Consider the following 17,925-nt stretch of genomic DNA (forward strand, 5'->3'; position numbering starts at 1 on the left):
ACTATTGTCGAATCAATGCATTTTGACACTACTTTAACTGCCATGATACAGTGCTGTTGAACCATGGGAGTTATAGTTTGGTGAGGGTCCAGCACTCATTGGCAGGCAAGGCTAAAAGTAAAGGTTTTCCCCTAACATTAAGTCTAGGGGGTTGGTGCTCATCTCCATTTCTAAGCCGAAGAGTCGTCGTTGTCCGTAGACACCTCCAAGGTGATGTGGCTGGCATGACTGCTTGGATCTCCGTTACCTTCCTGTTGGAGCAGTACCTATTGATCTACTCAACATTTGCATGCTTTCGAACTGTTAGGTTGGCAGAAGCTGGAGCTAACAGCGGGAGCTCACTCCGCTCCCCGGATTCGAACCGCCGACCTATCAGTCAGCAAGTTTGGCAGCTCAGTGGGTTTTACCTGCTGCGCCACCACTTCACTTCACTTTATTTCTTAATCAGTCGCTCTCCACCAGAGTGCTCCGAGCGACTTACAATTTAAAATATCATTCCACAATATAAAAACATTCAACATAAAAACATTCTACAGTGACTATTTGGCAAATTAGAACTGATTTGCGTAAATGCACAACCATTGTGCATTAAGTGCACCAGGGGCTCCCATGGGAATCATGGGAGTTATAGTTTGGTGAGGGTCCAGCACTCATTTTACAGACCTTGTAAAACTACAGCTCCTGCGATTCCATAGCATTGAGCCATGGCAGTTAAAGTAATGTCAAACTGCATTCATTCTACAGTGCAGATGTACCCCATGTCTGTTCACACCCTATACCACCGCTCAGAATTTTGGCCATTCCAATTAGAAAATATCTCTACCAATGTCCTGACTGATTGTACACAGGAACACAAGAGTGAACATGGAAAAACTACGGTGGTGCAATGGATTAAACCAGTGGTTCTCAACCTGTGGGTCCCCAGATGTTTTGGCCTTCAGTTCCCAGAATCCTAACAGCTGGTAAACTGGCTGGGATTTTTGGGAGTTGTAGGCCAAAACACCTGGAGACCCACAGGGTGAGAACCACTGGGTTAAACCCTTGTGCCGGCAGAGCTGTTGACCTGAAGGTTGAAGGTTCGAATCCGCCAGATGGGGTGAAGGCCCATCTGTCAGCTCTAGCTTCCCATACGGAGACAAGAGAGAAGCCATCCAGTAGGATGGTAACACAGCCGGGCATCCCCTGGGCATCGTCTCTATAGACAGCTGATTCTCTCACATCAGAGGCAACTTGTCTCAATTCACTTCTGACATGATAAAAAAACTTTTTGTACTACAACTGCTAGAGGACCAGTAGCCATGCTGTATTGTGGCATTTCTAAGATTTGTTTGAGCAAACATTTGCCAATTAAAGACCACTAGTGTATTTTTAAGAAGAAGTGTCCCCCAAACCATCTTCACATGCATTGCACTTATTACACTGCTGAACAGTTTTCACTGTCAGGAAGTTCTTCCTAATGTTCAGGTGGAATCTCCTTTCCTGTAATTGGAATAAATTGTAGTCTCCAGGGCAGCCGAAAACAAGCTTACTCCTTCTTCCTTATGGCAGCCTTTCAAATATTTAAACATGATGATTATGTCTCCTCTCAACCTTATTTTCCGGGTTAATTCAAGGTAGTTTTGCCAGTACAGTAGAGTCTTGCTTATCCAATGTTCTGGATTATCCAACGCAATCTGCCTCCCGCCCGGATCCACAGCTGTTTTTCTAGACAGCAAGGACTGAACTTTTTACAGATTTAACTTCCAACAATGTTGTTACTGTAAGTTCATTTTCTGCAATTCTATCTTCCTTTGTAGTCAATTTCTAGTAGGCAATGTTTTTGTAGTCAATGTTTTCAGTACATTGCAATGTTTTTGGTGCTAAATTTGTAAATTTAGTACCAATTTGTAGTAATTACTACATAACGTTATGTAGTAATGGCCATAGGTCAATTCTGTGGATTCCTACGAGTTGTAAACAAGGTCTTTGACCTCCTCTGCCCAAGACTTTTGGGGCCTCCTCAAAATATATCTCCCAGAATGGCAGTTAAAGTGGCATCAAACTGCATTAATTCTACAGTGTAAATGTGAACTAGGTCTCAAGTTAATAATGGTCATGATACAATGGGCCCTTTGTATCTACTGGAGTTTGCTTCCAAGACCCTCTTGGAGACCAAAATCCATGTATGCTCAAGTCCCACTATATATACGAAATGATGTAATAAAAGGCAAAGTCAACATTGGCTTTTTGGATTTAAATATATATATATATACACACACACATACACACACACATTTTCAAACTGTGGATGATTGAATCTGTGGATATGGAGGTGCAACTGTGCAGGGCATTGAAGGTAGAACACACATCAGGTTTTTAGACATGCTCTTGCTTGTTCTTCATGATAATTATGTTCGTAGTAGTCCTTATTCTGAAACAAGTCTACTAGGTAAGTATTGGCTCTGTTAAAAGGACAGGTCTAAGCCTGTTTTACTCCGGCAAACGTTTAGTAACTCCAGCTTTCTCCCCCTCGTGAACAGGTCGAGATTCGCAAAGGAGAAGTGCCATTGCTAAACTTCTCTAAATCTGCCTCTCTGGCAACTTAATAATAGCACTGGCAAGGGGAAATGACTCTTATGCAAAACGTATACAAGTCTGCTGGATGAGCTTTTTCCCATAGCTGACTTCCTTTGCAACACATGCCTAGTTCATTGCCACACTCCTTAATTTAAAATTGTCCTTATGATGTGAATAAAAAGAAGGAAAAGAGAAAGTCAGTCTTCTGGCACCTTAAAGATGTTCTATTTTGGTCTCAAAAGTGCCGCAAAATCCTTTTATTGTCTTCCCCTTCTGCCCCTTTTTATGTTGAAGCAGATTAACATGACTAATTTTCTGAAAGCTGCTTATATTATAAAGTTCTCTTTCTGTTTCCATTTCTGACCTCTGTCAAAGGATAGTGTTCAATGCCTGAAAACATTGTCAGAAGGACAGGTTTCACTGAAGGGAGGTCATCTGTGTTTGAAACAGTTAATCAGAGGAGCCAGATCTAAATATGGATAAAACCATCCTTTTTCTCTTCCAATCTCATCTCCTTTTTGTCTCTTTCTTCCTCCTTCTTTTCCGTCCATGCCCATTCAATCCATGAAGTATTGTAGGAAGGACAGATTTTTCTTGTCAGGATTTGAAAAACAGTTCATTGGACTCTTCTGTCCAGTGGATAAAGAGGAAGAATCTCAGGGCAAGGGTGATGCCTTGAAATCTCTCTCTCTCTCTCTCTCTCTCTCTCTCTCTCTCTCTCTCTCTCTCTCTCTCTCTCTCTCATTCTTCCCGCCTTCTATATTTTCATTGGCTAATTTGGTGCTTCTTATTTCGATGGCATGCTGTACGCCAGTGCTTCCCAGCCTGTGGTCCATGGACCACCAGTGGTCCCCAAGAACGAAAATATGGTCCATGGCCTCACTGTTACTTACACGATTGCAACAAGAGTGACTGGTCTCGCAAAACCCTCTTATAGTGCCAGGGCAACGGGGATGTCAAGAGCGGAGATGTTGACTAGCCTCAAAAGGTGCAACAAGCCTCCTGACTGCTGCTTCTCCTCCTGCCCCTGAGTGGAGCCGTTCCATGTGGCGCCTTGGTGTCTCTGTTTTTAGGCTTGTTCCTGGGGTTATTTGGGGTGCTGATTCAGAAAATTGCATTGGATACACCACATTGGCTCTAGATTATTAAATATGGTTTTCTGTGGGCAAGTAGATGGTGACTACTGGACGGCATATGTTCTGTTTCAGAAACTAGAGCTGATGTGGTCTATCCAATGCAGTTTTCTGAATCAACACTCTAAATAACCAAACTGAACCTAAAGTTGACCAAAAACTGATTCGTAACCCTTTTGGTACTAATGTTGGAGAGTGGTCCCTGGACAAAGTGGTCCCTGGTAAAAAAAAAAAGGTTGGGAACAACCTCTGTATGCTACTGTGTTTTATTCCTAAGCTATTGTGCTTTATGACATCACTGGGAGCTTCCCATTGGAAACCACACCAGCATCCACCTCTTCTGATATCACAATGGATCATTTATAGTTTTAGGTTTTGCCCTTGAATTCCATGACCTGGATATCTTAACCTATATTATGCTAGGTACCCATCTATACTGCAGAATGAATGCAGTTTGATACTACTTTTACTGCCATGACTCATTGCTATGGAATCCTGGGATTTGTAGTTTGATGAGGCACTCACACTATTTGGCAAAAAAAACCCCTAAAGACTTTACAAAACTACAGTGCATTGTATACGATAGCATTGACCATGGCAATTATAATAGTGTCGATCTGCTAGATGCACAGTAGCGTAGTCTCACTTGAAGAGGTTCAGCCTCGGCTGTCCACACTCACTCTAGATTAAATGGTAGAAGGACACCAGGCTCAATGTGATCAAATTTTTCTTTATTCTCCCTTAAATTCTACCAGCTGGAGCTTGGTGCAGAATAGAGGATTGGGCAAGGAAAATGGCATTCAGGCCAGGCATATGTTTCCGATGCAAAAACAAATCTTACAGTGTTCTCATCCAGATCCAATCCTGTTGTTTCACTCAAAAAGTTTCAATTTATCTGTTTAACATGGAAAATAATCTTCTTAAAACAAACCTACAAGAAGGATTCAGGGAACTCTTCCTGGTTGCCAGGGATCTACCATTAGATGCTTTCTGGCTCTAGGAACAGGTTTGGGTTGCTAACCTTTTGCTAGTGAAACAGTGGAACCCAGCAGAAGTAATTCTGGAGTCACAGTAATGTATTCCCTTCTCATTTCTGCTCCTCTTACTGCAGAAAACCTGTTTAAATAGGCTGGGACTACTTTGCAATTTAGATCCAAAGGCTGCAGAGCGAAGAGACTGCCACACTCTTTGCTATCTTTCTTCAGGCAGGTATGGAATTTTTCACCTTCGAAGACTTACCGTTAAAGGGGCGCAGATCTTGCATAGTGTACTCTACTGCCATTTCTTTTTAATATATTTAAATTGGTGTAAATTTTATTGATCCATTACATTTTTAATTTCTTTATGGTATAAATTTTAGCTAGGGATGCTTCTACACTGTAAAATCAATGCATTTTGACACCACTTTAACTGACGTGGCTTAATGCTACAAAAGTATGGGAATTGTACTTTGATGAGAAACCAGCGTTCTTTGCCAGAGAATGCTAAAGATTTGTAAAACTACAGCTCCCATGATTCAATACCATTGAGCAATGGCAATTAGTGTGGTGTCAAAATGCAGTGATTTTATAGCATAGATACAGCTTAGGTTTATTGTAACTGGCTATGGAAAAAAGTGATGATGACAATAATAATAGCGATGATAACTCATGGTGTAGTTCCACCACTGCTAGAATCACTATACTGCTAAGGTCTGTGAACAAAACCCAAAAAAGAGGTATCGTTCATTGTGTTATATATGTTTTTCTGAGCAGTTTTTCTGAGATTGGTTTAATTATATTTTTTGTCACATCAGGCAGAACTGGAGCAGGGATGTTAAATTATGCATTTTGTAGGTCTGACTCTGTTCTGTATAACGTTGGAAAAACTGCTTGCTTTGCTCCTTGAAGTTTGTGCAAGAGGACAAAAATCTTACCATTGCTGACAGAGAGAGATTACAATGGTGCTTTAGTAGACCTGTAGTTGAAGGTGTATCCTCATTGTTAACAGACTTAATAACACAGTTTCCCAAACTCTGATCTCCCAGGCATTTTCGACGTCAGGTCCCAGAATCTCTGATTTTTGATAAGATAGCAGAGCTTTTGTGAGTTGAAGCCCAAAACACAGTATTTTAGTTGAACCATGCTGCCTTCCAGATTTTGTTGGACTGGAACTCAAATCAATTTTCAGCATTGCTGGATTGCTGGGTCTTATAGTACAAAATATGGAGGGTCTTAAAATTCATACTTGATCTAAGTATGGGTGATTGGACAACTCATATCATCTAGGTCATTTATCTACCAGACACATTAGGTTCATTAATGGCAGCTATTGCGCTTCTTTAAAAAACATTATGTGCACCACAGTTAAGTAACAGGTGAGACATGTTGTGTTAAACTGACCGAAAAGTGACAGAAAGAAATGATGTGTCCAAAAAAACACTGAAAGCTTTAGTAAACACTGTCTGACAAGGTACAGAGAAAATTCCAGACTGGCTTAAGATAGTGGTGGAAGGCTGCTAGTAAAAGGAAAACAGGTTAAAATAGTAGTTTTGAATGTGATTTATTTATTTATTTTGTGTCAAAAGGATTGGATAAATAAGTTTAAAACTCATAAAAAGGGATCACAAGCAGCTAAATAGTTTTAGACCAAAAATGGGCAACAGTGACTGCATTGTCTGTACCTTTAAACCAGGGGTCCTCAAACTTTTTAAGCAAAGGGCCGGTCCACGGCCCTTCAGGGTGTTGAAAAAAAAAAAACGAACAAATTCCTACATGCACAGCACATGCCTTATTTATAAGTGCAAAAAAAACCATGTAAGAACTACAACTCCCAAACTCAAGGTCTGCCCACCAAACCCTTCCAGTTTTTCTGTTGGTCATTGGGAGTTTGTGTGCCAAGTTTGGTTGGTGGAGTTCAGAATGCTCTTTGGTTGTAAGTGAACTATAAATCCCAGCAACTACAACCTCCAAATGACGAAATCAATCCCTCTCCCAACCCCACTAGTATTCAAATCTAGGTATATTGGGTATTTGTGCCAAATTTGGTCCAGTGAATAAAAATATATCCTGCATATCAGATATTTATGTTACGATTCATGACAGTAGCAAAATGACAGTTATGAAGTAGCAACAAAAATGTTATGTTTGAGGGTCACCACAACATGAGGAACTATATTAAGGGGTCGCAGCATTAGGAAGGCTGAGAATCACTGTTATAGAGTCTGTCAACAGGTGTAGATTAAGACATCCTGTGATTATTCTACATGTCTCATTCAGTGCTATATTCACCTGCTTTGCCTTGAATGTGATGAAGTCAGTATGGATATTTGAGGAACATATGGGGCTGTGGAAGGGCAAAAGTACTATAGTTGTGTTTTCTTAGGAATGCTTTCAATTGGTACCATCTAAATTTAAATTCAGTGATAGGCACTAATGGGAGAAACTGGTGGTATGTCCAAAAGGAAAAAAGTTGCTGGGTATCACAAAAGTTTCCAGTCCCTTTGGTTGTACCTTTTTATGACTAGATGCATTCCTGGTGTCTTTTTGTGGCTCCCAGGACACTCCATGGTTAAAAAAAGCCACACATCCCAACAAGTTTTGGCTCCACAGTTCCCACAAATGCAGTCTAGGGGTTGTGAATGACATTTCCACCATATTTGGAAGCTCCCAGGACGTTGGAGGGATCAAAACTATGTTTGCAATTTTTTAAAATCAAAAATGTTCTTCAGAAACATCTCAAAATATTTGGTCAATGACATGGGGCACATTTCTACAACATTTAGAACAGTGAGAGGTGCAGCCCTCCAAGATTTCATGGGGGGCTAAAGTTGCTCATGGTAGAATTCATTTTGATCTCTGTTGAATCTGACATAGAAATAATAGCTGTGATTACTGGTGATGGCTACCTTTCCTGCTTCCATGATAGTACAAACATGCAGAAATACAAATATATTTAATTTTGGAAAATGCCAGGTTAGTTTAAACCAGTGGTTCCCAACCTTTTTTGACCAGGGACCACTTTCAAGGGACCACTTCGATCCAGGGACCACTCTCCAACATTAGTATCAAACGGTCACACATCAGTTTTGGGTCAACTTTAGATTTGGCTTGGTTATTTGGGGTGCTGATTCAGAAAATTGTATTGGATAGACCACATTAGCTCTAGTTTCTGATACATAACATATGCCATCCAGTAGTCGCCAGCTACTTGTCCACAGAAAACCATATTTAATAATCTAGAGCCGATGTGGTGTATACAATGCAATTTTCTGAATCAGCACTCCAAATAACCCAGACCTAAAAACAAAGACACCAAGCCTCCCCCACTTCCAGGCGCCACAGGGGCAGGAGGAGAAGCAGCAGTCAGGAGGCTTGTTAAAACACCTTTTGTGGGTAGTTAGCCTCTCCCCTCCCCATTGTCTTGGCACTATAAGAGGGTTTCGCGAGACCAGTTACTCTCATTACAATGATGTAGTAACAGTTAGGCCGTGGACCATATTTTAGTTCTTGGGGACCGCTGGTGGTCCATGGACCACAGGTTGGGAACCACTGGTTTAGATTAATATGGGTAGTGGGAATGAAAAGTTCTAGATATTGCCTAGTGTTTCCTGGAAATATTTTTAGTTGGAAGTGAACATCCTATGTTTTTCCAGATAAAACTGGAAAGCTTCCTTTTAAAAAACCTATCTATAGCCATCCTGAACAGATTGGAAGTGGTGTCATATAATATCTCCAGTAATTAGAGCAGTTTGTCTTTTTGTGATAAAGGTGTTAAAACCAGTTTTCTCTCTTTTGAGATACCATCTGCAGAGCTTCATGTTGTTGTTGTCAAAATCCTTTGATTTCAACAAGATTATTTGGAAATGTGTGCAAAGACAAGTTAAGACTGGAGTATAGAAAAATACTTTTTTGGCTCCATCTCCCCACATCTTCCAGACATCATGGCCAGTAACTATGTTGGATGGTAAATTCTGATAGGTGTCCTCCAAAAAAGTAACTTCTCTATCTGTAGGCATGACTCACACAGATAAATACCTAGTAGAAAGGGTAAATAAATGCAATATTTGAAAGAGTGGCGAAGATGGCAGTGATAGTCACGAAGTTGTGTTACTACAGTTTTCTGTTTTTGTTAAATCTGTTTTTTTCCATTAAAATAACCTCTTCACAATGATAGTGCATTTTTTACAAAATGTAAAAGTTCCATTTGTTCCTACATTTTGAGATTTAAAATAGAAATCAAAGGGTAAGTATCAGCCACAAGAGGGAGTGCCACTGATACGGAATATAAATTAGCTGGTATTTTGCATATTTTTGCTGCTGCCTTCTGATGATACTTAAAGAGATAGTTGTTTGCCAGAACATTCAATTAGTTCTTTAGGTAGCCAGTGTGTGATCAGGCTAGAAAAGGAACAAGCTGACTTCGCCGGCTTAGTGGTGAGAATATAGTTTTTGTTGCTTAAAGTTAGTGTATTGATTTAGTATATTGATCTAAGGGAAGTCAGACGGTTTTGATATAAGCTTCAAATACCTACATAATTTATAAATGTATTAATTTTGATTTTGAATATGAGTAAGTCAAAAAGATCTGTGTTTTTATGATGTTTTGGTAGTACCAACTGAGTGTATTATCTTTTGAATTGTTTTGATAGATTTCATCATTTGCTTGAATGCCTAGCAAACTGTTGCATTAAAAACTGCAATCTTAAGGAGCCATGAAATGGTGTCATGAAAATTGATTCATTTCTTAGCTTACTAACAATCTTGGCTGTACTGATATATATTTCAATCATTGTAAGCTGCTACTGGAAAGCTATTTGGCAAAGATTCCTTGGCTTATTGAAACGTGTTCTGCAACAGATGATATTCTGGCCTTGTTAAAGAAACCTCATTTAATTCATAATAAGTTCTCAGGTTTGTATCCCGGTATTTAGAAATCAGCAGTGTATGATCCCTGCATCTGTGGGAAATACATTCCAAGGCCTTTTGTCTCTACTTGTTCCCCTAACCTCAGACAGTTCCGCTTCCCATCAATAAGACTGCGGAAAAAAACTAATTCTGGTTTCCCTATGCTTTCCTAGTGCCACAGTTTTCCATTCTGTAACAGACATGTTGTCATTTTCATACAATGTGAAAATAACATGTGAAGTTTGGAATATCTGGTCTTTTCCTCCAAAAAAAGGGGATTTGGAATTGCAGAAGAAAAAAATAATATATTGGATGCCCTTTCAGTTTGGCTGTTCCCTTGTTCCCTGCACAGCAAAACTGTGGTACCCTGATAACGTTGTCTGCCTTTTCACAGCTATTGAGAACATTCTGATGGTTTTAAGTGTGCCTAAGTGTTCAGTCGGTTTTATTCGAGTGGAACTAATATGTCCTTGTCTTTTTACCACTGCGGATAGCTCTTTTGTTCTATCTCTTTGTATTTGAATTCTAAACCTTTGATTAGCTATGCCACTACAGCAAATTGTTACAGGAACATTCAATAGATTGCCAAGTGAAAGAAAAGTTGATGTAATCATCAGCATTTCATTTACAATCGCAGGTTATATTTTATATTGGATTTCTGAGCATGAAGGAAAATCTCAGCTGTGGGTCCTTTGGGAGTAAAATAGCCTTTTCCTAGGATTTAATGAGCATTAACCATATCCCTATAACATAAATGAAATAGCATGGATTAGTGCTAGATTCGTTTCCAGGAACAGTGTTTCCATGCTAATCGACTTCCTTTATATGACACCGCCAGATATTTTGGACTATAGTTCTCATCATCCCTGATGGTTGGCTATGGTTGATAGAACGTGTAGCCTAATAATGTCTGGAAGAAACCAAGTTGCAGATGGCCAGTCTGTTTTGTTTTGTTTTTTTGTTGGTTAAATGTTGGTTCCATCAACATGCATGGTTCAATATACAAAAACTTTTTCATGCACAAAATTATAAAAAAAAAACATTGTGTGTAAAATTACCTTTAGGTTGTGTATGTATAATGCATCTGAATTTCATGTTTAGACTTGAGTCATGTATCCAGAGTATACCCCCTCTCTCAATCTCCACATAATAAAAGTGAAAATCTGTATGTGCGTATGTGACAAACATGTGCACTTACACAGACAGCCTCCCGTCTCCACAAACAGCAACAACCCACAGTGCTGAAGAGTCACCAAAAGCACTCACTTCACTGACATTTCAGGTTACAGCGAGCACCATGAACATGTAGCCCAAACCCTGTCAATGTCCTCCCCAAATACTATGGCCCACTACCCAAGGAATGCTTTCATTCTGGGACAATTTCCTCCTCGATTTTACATGTTTCCTACACCACAAGTAGGCATCCCAGTGTTCTTTACTTTCTCCATTGGTGTTGAATTAGCATGACCCCACATACTACCTCTCCCTTAACCCTTTTCACTCTGTCTGCATAACAAACAGAGCAGAACTGAGCAGCAACTAAACATACTGGAAGAGTTTGGGGGATTGACTCCACATGATGGAAGTTGTAGACTACTGTGACCCCCACTGACAATGGACCTGGACCACATTTGGCACACACAACACCCATGAACAAAGAAAAATACTGAAAAGATTTGGGGGGGAGTTCACCTCGGTTTATAGCCATGGTAGGTACTGGGATTTATAGTTGTCCTGCAGTCAAAGAGCATTCCAGACCCCACCGATGATGGACCTGGACCTAACTTGGCACACAGAACCCCTGTGACTAACTGAATGTACTGGATGGTTTTGAGGGGACTGACCCACCATGGTGGAAGTTGTAATTCATCCTGCAGCTGGAGAGCACACTGAACCTTATCGATGATACATCTAGAGCAAACTTGCCCAACATGACAAACTTATAGTATTGATGGAGTGTCAGGGGGTTAACCTGGCATGATGACATCTTCTAATAACTTGGGCAATGCCAGGTACCCAAGCTAGTATATATATGTGTACAGGGGCCGGGCTGTGGCGCAGGCTGGTAAACAGCTGCTGCAATAAATCACTCTGACCATGAGGTCATGAGTTCGAGGCCAGCCCGTGGCGGGGTGAGCACCCGTCAATTAAAAATAAAATATACCCTCTGCTTGTTGCTGACCTAGCAACCCGAAAGATAGTTGCATCTATCAAGTAGGAAATAAGGTACCACTTATAAAAGTGGGGAGGCAAGTTTAACTAATTTACAACGTTGGAATGAGGAAGTGAGTAAGTGCCATCAGAGTGGATGATGAAGCAGCTGCTCCCCCCTGTGGCCAGAATCGAACATCCCCTCAGGAGAAGGTTAAATTGCCTCTGCGTCTGTCTGTCTGTCTGTCTCTGTCTCTGTTCGATGTGTTTATGGGCATTGAATGTTTGTCCTATATGTACATAATGTGATCCGCCCTGAGTCCCCTTCGGGGTGAGAAGGGCGGAATACAAATACTGTAAATAAATAAAATAAATACAGGAGAGTCTCACTTATCCAACATAAACGGGCCGGCAGAATGTTGGATAAGCAAATATGTTGGATAATAAGGAGGCATTAAGGAAAAGCCTATTAAACATCAAATTAGGTTATGATTTTACAAATTAAGAACCAAAACATCATGTTATACAACAAATTTTACAGAAAAAGTAGTTCAATACACAGTAATGCTATGTAGTAATTACTGTATTTACACATTTAGCACCAAAATATCATGATGTATTGAAAACATTGACTACAAAAATGCGTTGGATAATCCAGAATGTTGGATAAGCAAGTGTTGGATAAGCGAGACTCTACTGTATATGCAAATATTCCCAAATACAAAGCACTTCTGCTCCCAAATACTTCAGATAAAGGCTGTTCACAGCCTGTATTCTGTTGTGGAGTGTGACAGGACCCTTGTGTGTGAGTTGCAAAATGTTTTCTTTAGTTTTATTCTTTTACTATGTGGGATGTGTAAACTTTGGGCACAGGCAGGACTTTAAAAGAAATGGAAGGAGGAGTTGGGGAAAGTGTTCCCAATTGGCAGCCCAGTTACAATGTATGGCAAATTATACCTTTGTATATAGGACGTACCTGTTAAATGAATACAACTGCCATTTTCCTCACAAAAGTGTCATGAATGGTTCTTGTTGGCACAGTGTCTCCACCACATTATTTTTGAGGAACTTGGGTTACTCTGCAGCCATTTTTCCTACAGAAGTTGCTATGGTTGGCATGGAATCACCTGGATAGTTTACCGAGCTGCCTGGTTCCCATGTTTGAACCTTGTATGTCGTTGGATTTATTGCTCAAATAAACCACAGAGTAACCTCAAAATCAATCAAAAAGTCAACTACTGAATAATCATCAGAGTGCGCAGCTGTGGTTTAGAAGTTGTGTAGGAAGCAATAACTTAAACCACATAACTACCGCCACCACTCCTGTCTGCCCACTTGTGTGCACACCAGATGCAAGAATGTCATGACTGGTATTTTATTTGGCTTTGCAACCTTCAGTTGTAGCAACTACCTGAGAGAATCTAGTTCTAGTTCTGGCTGGCTAGTTGGCAATTTTATATATGGCTCCAGTCCAATGCTTGTGCCATTTTTCATGTGAAAACCAGCCCTCCTAGAGAGTTTGATCTTGCTTTATCACAGGATGCACCCTAACCTTTACCTTACTAATACCACTGTAACTGCCATGACTGGAATTTTGGGAGTTGCAGGTTCTTAAGTCATCAGCACTGTTTGATAGACAGGACTAAAAACCTTCACAATTCTATAGCATTGAATCATGGCAGGTAAAGTAGTGTCAAATTGCATTAATGCTACTGTTTAGTGTACCCACAGTTGCATTATTGAATTGCATTGGTTTTGGGGAGACAGGCAAGCTTTTCTTTTCATGTAAAAAAGCAGCAATGATTTTAGGGCTTTGTTGATCAAAAGAAACATGCAAACTACACACAACTTTCTTCAGATATTTTTTCCTTCTCGGAAAACCTTCAGAGGTCATCTTGTTCTAAGCCAAGACATGTGACCGGCAGAGGCTTGTTTAATATAGATCTGTAATACTGGAAAATCAATGTAGAACTTGTCCAAATAAAACTTCAGTCTCCTTTTGCAGTAGAAAGCAGTTTGTTTGCTGTACAGATTCTGTGTACTCTTAGAATTGCCATTGATCAATGTTGGTCTCTCTGGCCACATCAGTGCTTACAGAAGAACATTGGAAAAATAATCCTGTTTCTATGACTAATTGAAAACTTTTCCTTTCCAATATGGATGTATGCCTTCTTTTACAGATCCTCACTCCCCATTTCCAAGCCACTTTAGGATTAACTAAGGCTTCCTTGGGAATTATTGGATTTAATGAGAACAATGTGAAAACTCCTATTTTTTCCATGCCATCTTCTCTTGTTGCTGTTTGAAATATGATATGGATTATCCAAAAAGTCGTCAGAAGTAATTCTATTGTTTTTGCTCTATTTTTAAATAAACTGAAATAAGTACATATATAAATAAACTTTTAATCTGCTTCTGAAGTTTCCTAGTTGTTCTCAATGGAACATACTCTCTTACAATCTAAAAAGGCACAGCAGAAAAGGAAAAAAGTACATTTCCACTTGTAAAACAGTGGAATGGCTAGACCTTGTCAAATCTTGCTCTGAAGTTATGATTTTCACATCAGTCCACATATAAAAAAAACTGTATGAATGTTTTGATGTGTATTGTTATAATATTAATAAAATCTAATGCACTGGAATTGGAAAGTATTTGGCAAAGGAGTTGGTAAATCACCCTGTGAAGTGACTATGTTAATCTTACCTCTTCATGCTAGTTTCTATGTGGAGCTCAACTAAGTGGAACAGGAGAACTTGCATTATGCCTAATAGTAAAGGTAAAGGTATTCCCCTGACATTAAGTCTAGTTATGTCCGTCTCTGAGGGTTGGTGCTCATCTCCATTTCTAAGCCAAAGAGCCAGCGTTGTCTGTAGACACCTCCAAGGTCATGTGGCTGGCATGACTGCATGGAGCACTGTTACTTTCTCATTGAAGTGGTACCTGTTGATCCACTCACATTTGCATGTTTTCAAACTGCTAGGTTGGCAGAAACGGGCTAACAGCAGAACCTCATCCCGCTCTCCGCATTTGAACCGCTGACCTTTCATTCAGCAAATTCAGCAGCTCAGCGATTTAACCAGTTGCGCCACCAGTGGCTCCTTAAACTTGCCTACAGTATGTAGACAGCTTCATATCAGTTTTAAAAAACTGGTTTGAGGAAAGCACTATACTTCATTCACTGCAGCTCACAAAGCATGGGTTGTAATATGATTCGTGTTAACCATCTTTTGTCCAAATTTGAACTACCTGATGTTTTTAGATTTTTTTCCAAAGGCAGTCCCACATGTAACAGTGTAATATTTGAAGGAAAATGTTATAGTTGTAAAATTAGCATCAAGGTTTGACATGTGCTTCTGCTTTTACAGTTGGGAAGAAAAGCTACTGCTGAAGTTGAGTGGGACTTGGATTCTCTTTGCAAAGCTGCAGCAACTAATTGTACTTTACTTTGTTTATTCATGGTTTTGTTCAAACTGCATTTCTTTGTTCCCCCCTTCTAGGTGCCTGAATGAAAAGATGTGCAGGATATCAACAGTTTTGCTGGCATTGCTGAGCCTGAGCTTGATGCTAGAACTAGGCAGCGCCCATCAGCGATGGAGTTTGCTCCGAATCATTTTCAAAACAATAAAGTATGGCGAGTCATCAGGAGGAGACCCCGGACAACCTCTGTTTCTGACTCCTTACATTGAAAGTGGCAGAACTGAGGAAGGTAAAATGAAATGTTGTAAACTTAAGAGATCTGTAGATTGGTAGTATGCAAAGAAGTCAATACAGGCTGAATATCCATTATTATCTAAAATGCTAAGGACAAAAGGTGTTTTGGATTATTATTATTATTATTCCATCAGAGATGGAATCCAAGTCTAAACACATAATTTGTTTATGTCTTGCAAAAACCTTTACCCATAATCTGAAGGTAATTTTATATTTTCGATAACTTTGTGCATGAAATAAAGTTTGTGTACATTCAACTAACAGAAAGCAAAGGTTTCACTACTACAACCACCCAGGTGGACAGTTTTGGATTTTGGAATACTTGTGATTTCCGGTTAAAGGATGCTCGGTCTGTATCTGAAATGTTTCCATGCCATCACCTGAGTCACAACACAGCTAAGCAATGTAGCAGGAGAAGGAGTAATTGTCTGAAAACTGAAATTCGTATTTATTTTGTCTGGATGTCAGTTGAAGAGTGGATTTTTAATTATCTCTTTTCTGCCATTGATTAGATGTATAAACATAGCCAGACTTAAGAAATGCAAATACAGTAGAGTCTCACTTATCCAAGCCTCGCTTATCCAAGCCTCTGGATTATCCAAGCCATTTTTGTAGTCAATATTTTCAATACATCGTGATATTTTGGTGCTAAATTTGTAAATACAGTAATTACAACATAACATTACTGCATATTGAACTACTTTTTCTATCAAATTTGTTGTATAACATGATGTTTTGGTGCTTAATTTGTAAAATCATAGCCTAATTTGATGTTTAATAGGCTTTTTCTTAATCCCTCCTTATTATCCAAGATATTCGCTTATCCAAGCTTCTGCCGGCCTGTTTAGCTTGGATAAGTGAGACTCTACTGTAGTTTCCCAATACTTCTTACAGTAGTTTTTTTTCCTTTAGGGGTGCAGCTACACCGTACAATTAATGCAGCTTGACACCACTTTAACTGCTATGGAATTCTGGCATTTGTAGTTTTATGAAGTACCAGTGCTCTTAGGGAAAGAAGACTTAAGACTTTGGAAAATTTCAGTTCCCATGATTCCATAGAATTGAGCCATGGCAGTTAGTGGTGTCAAACTGCATTAATGCTTTCTCCTATTATGCCAATGCCTTGGAAAGAGGAACCTATCCAGTGAGGTCAGCATGACTTGTACTATACTCTTTTTTTCTCAAATAATTTGTATTAAACATTTACTAGGAGAGTGGGGAGTGGGGGGGACAACGGAAAGTAAAGGAAAAAATTGGGGATAATAGATTGGTTAGTTGCATCTTTACAAATGTCTAATACGTTACAAGGAGAAAAGAAAGGGGGTGAGGGTTGTTGAGGTATGGGGAGTTCTTTTGACTTGTACTATATTCTTTACTGCACTAAAGATGGATGGATGTTATCCTTGAAGTGACTAACTTGACCTTGATGAAGCTTGGGAGGGGAGGTCGGCAGGGAGCTCTGGCGTGGGTTGGTCCATGAGGCCAGAAAGTCGAATTTCAGATTAATACAAAACTGTAGGATACCCACTGTTTAGTATTTATTATAACTCACAGTTTAGCATTTGTGATTTATTTAAGTCAGTAAATCACATGGCAGCATCAAATGAGATATGGCCGTGTGATAGCTCAGGGAAAGAAGGGCATGCATTTCCCTTATCAGTTGAAAGCAACTATGTAGAAATACTTGCTTGTTGATTTCTATCTTGGTCTAAGTTGGAATTTATTCAGTTTTTAAAATAAATTTGTTTTGCTTCCTTGCCATTTTACAAAAATAACAAAATATGTAAGTACTGTACTTTGAAATGTTGTTTGTACAAGGATAACTACTTGTGTGCCTATATTTGAAAATTATCTTGTTTGAGCCATAAATGAGACTCGTGTATCTGAACTCTTGCATGTTTCTGAACTCCTGGGCACTTCTTAAACATTGTTCTTTTTCCTGTGCTTGCTCTTGCTGCTGGGTTTTTTTTTTTTAACAGGAAGGCAGTTAAGTTTGGTGGGCTCTTTGCCAGGAGCTAATGTGAAGAGCTATTCAGGCTACCTGACTGTCAACAAGACTCACAATAGCAACCTTTTCTTCTGGTTTTTCCCTGCTCAGGTGGGTTTGTAGTTTGATTTAAGTGCACAAAAAGACCATTAGAACATCCTCTTATTTTGTGACAGTATTCTAACAAGGATATTGAAAATTTTGTAAACTATATATGGTTGCGTGTGTCTGATTATATGCTTCTTTCATTTATAGTCTTACAGGATGGAGTGCTGTTATATCGTTTTCAGTATTGGCTTGTGTGTACTACAGTAAGAGCCCTGTAACCACGGAATCCATAGCCATAGTTTCACCTACCCAAATCCATACAAAAATGGTATCTCCAGGAATTTTCTATGTCCTCTAGGCCACTGCTTCTTAAACTGTGGGTCCTGACCTCAAATGGGGTCTCCTTAGCTCAATGTTGGGGTACTGAAAACGCCACTCATTTTACACAAATCTG

General features: G+C 39.5%; 1 protein-coding gene across 3 annotated transcripts in view; it reads left to right on the forward strand.

The window, feature by feature from the left end:
• The window catches only part of cpvl (carboxypeptidase vitellogenic like), a 37,050-nt gene that overhangs the window by 473 nt on the left and 18,652 nt on the right, over positions 1 to 17,925 (forward strand). The window contains exons 2-4 of one of the 3 annotated variants that reach the window (XM_008117030.3): positions 4,801 to 4,898; positions 15,223 to 15,431; positions 17,416 to 17,534. In XM_008117030.3, the coding sequence (XP_008115237.1) occupies positions 4,801 to 4,898; positions 15,223 to 15,431; positions 17,416 to 17,534 (426 nt within the window). Of the gene's footprint in view, positions 1 to 4,800; positions 4,899 to 8,981; positions 9,104 to 15,222; positions 15,432 to 17,415; positions 17,535 to 17,925 lie in introns of those variants that run through there. The other 2 variants (XM_003224920.4, XM_008117031.2) reach the window with 2 other exon arrangements.

Source organism: Anolis carolinensis, chromosome 6, assembly GCF_035594765.1.
Source record: "Anolis carolinensis isolate JA03-04 chromosome 6, rAnoCar3.1.pri, whole genome shotgun sequence".
NCBI lineage: Eukaryota > Metazoa > Chordata > Lepidosauria > Squamata > Dactyloidae > Anolis > Anolis carolinensis.